The sequence below is a fragment of the Geospiza fortis genome, unplaced genomic scaffold (genome assembly GCF_000277835.1).
Source record: "Geospiza fortis unplaced genomic scaffold, GeoFor_1.0 scaffold2211, whole genome shotgun sequence".
NCBI lineage: Eukaryota > Metazoa > Chordata > Aves > Passeriformes > Thraupidae > Geospiza > Geospiza fortis.
Genome location: NW_005055029.1, coordinates 25,847 through 26,532, shown reverse-complemented (window position 1 = coordinate 26,532; position 686 = coordinate 25,847). Strand labels below are relative to the sequence as shown.

Here is a 686-nt window from a genome sequence, read left to right as displayed (position 1 = left end):
TTTCCCATTCAAATCTCTATTTTCCCAACCCAAATCCCCCTTTCCCCACCCAAACCTCCCTTTTCCCAACCAATTCCCCCTTTTCCCATTAGAATCCCCCTTTCCCCACCCAAATCCTCCTTTCCCCACCCAAATCCCCCTTTCCCCACCCCAAATCCGAGGTTTCCCGTTTTTTGGGGGGAATTTTCCCTTCCCCAAATGCCCCTCCAGAGGGGAGAGCCCCCCAGGTGGGGCTCCAGGTGTGCTGCAATTCCGGCTTTACCTGAGGGGATCTCCCCCAGGAGCTTCCCGGGGGGCTGGGCCAGGGAGCTCAGCGGGGAATCGCCCAAAATTCCCGGTTTCTGGAAGGGAAAAAAAGCAGGAAAACGCCCTGAAAAGGGAGATTATCCCCCCCCAAAAAAACCCCATGGAAGTGGATTATCCATGAAAAAATCCATGGGAATCCTGACCCTGCGTGGAAAGAACCCTGGGAAAGAGCAAAATTCCAGGGAAAAAAGCTGGGAAAACAGGAGAATTCCAGGGAAAACAGGAGAATTCCAGGGAAAGCAGGAGAATTCCAGGGAAAGCAGGAAAATTCCAGGAGAAAAGTGGGAATTTCAGCCTACCTGGGCCTGGCTGTGCAGAGCCAGCTGGAGCAGAGCCGTGGAGAGAGCCGGGTTGGGCACCAGGGGAAGGGAGGGAGCAGC

The 686-nt window shown here is 54.7% G+C and overlaps 1 protein-coding gene across 1 annotated transcript in view; it reads right to left on the bottom strand.

The window, feature by feature from the left end:
* The window catches only part of RAVER1 (ribonucleoprotein, PTB binding 1), a gene marked incomplete at its 3' end in the record, with an annotated part of 6,945 nt that overhangs the window by 1,674 nt on the left and 4,585 nt on the right, over positions 1-686 (bottom strand). Inside the window, exons 7-8 of the mRNA XM_031065676.1 lie at positions 606-686; positions 258-341 (exon numbers count right to left, since the gene is read on the bottom strand). The exon at positions 606-686 is cut by the window's right edge and continues 1 nt beyond it. Coding sequence (XP_030921536.1) covers positions 258-341; positions 606-686 — 165 coding nt within the window. The remainder of the gene's footprint in view (positions 1-257; positions 342-605) is intronic.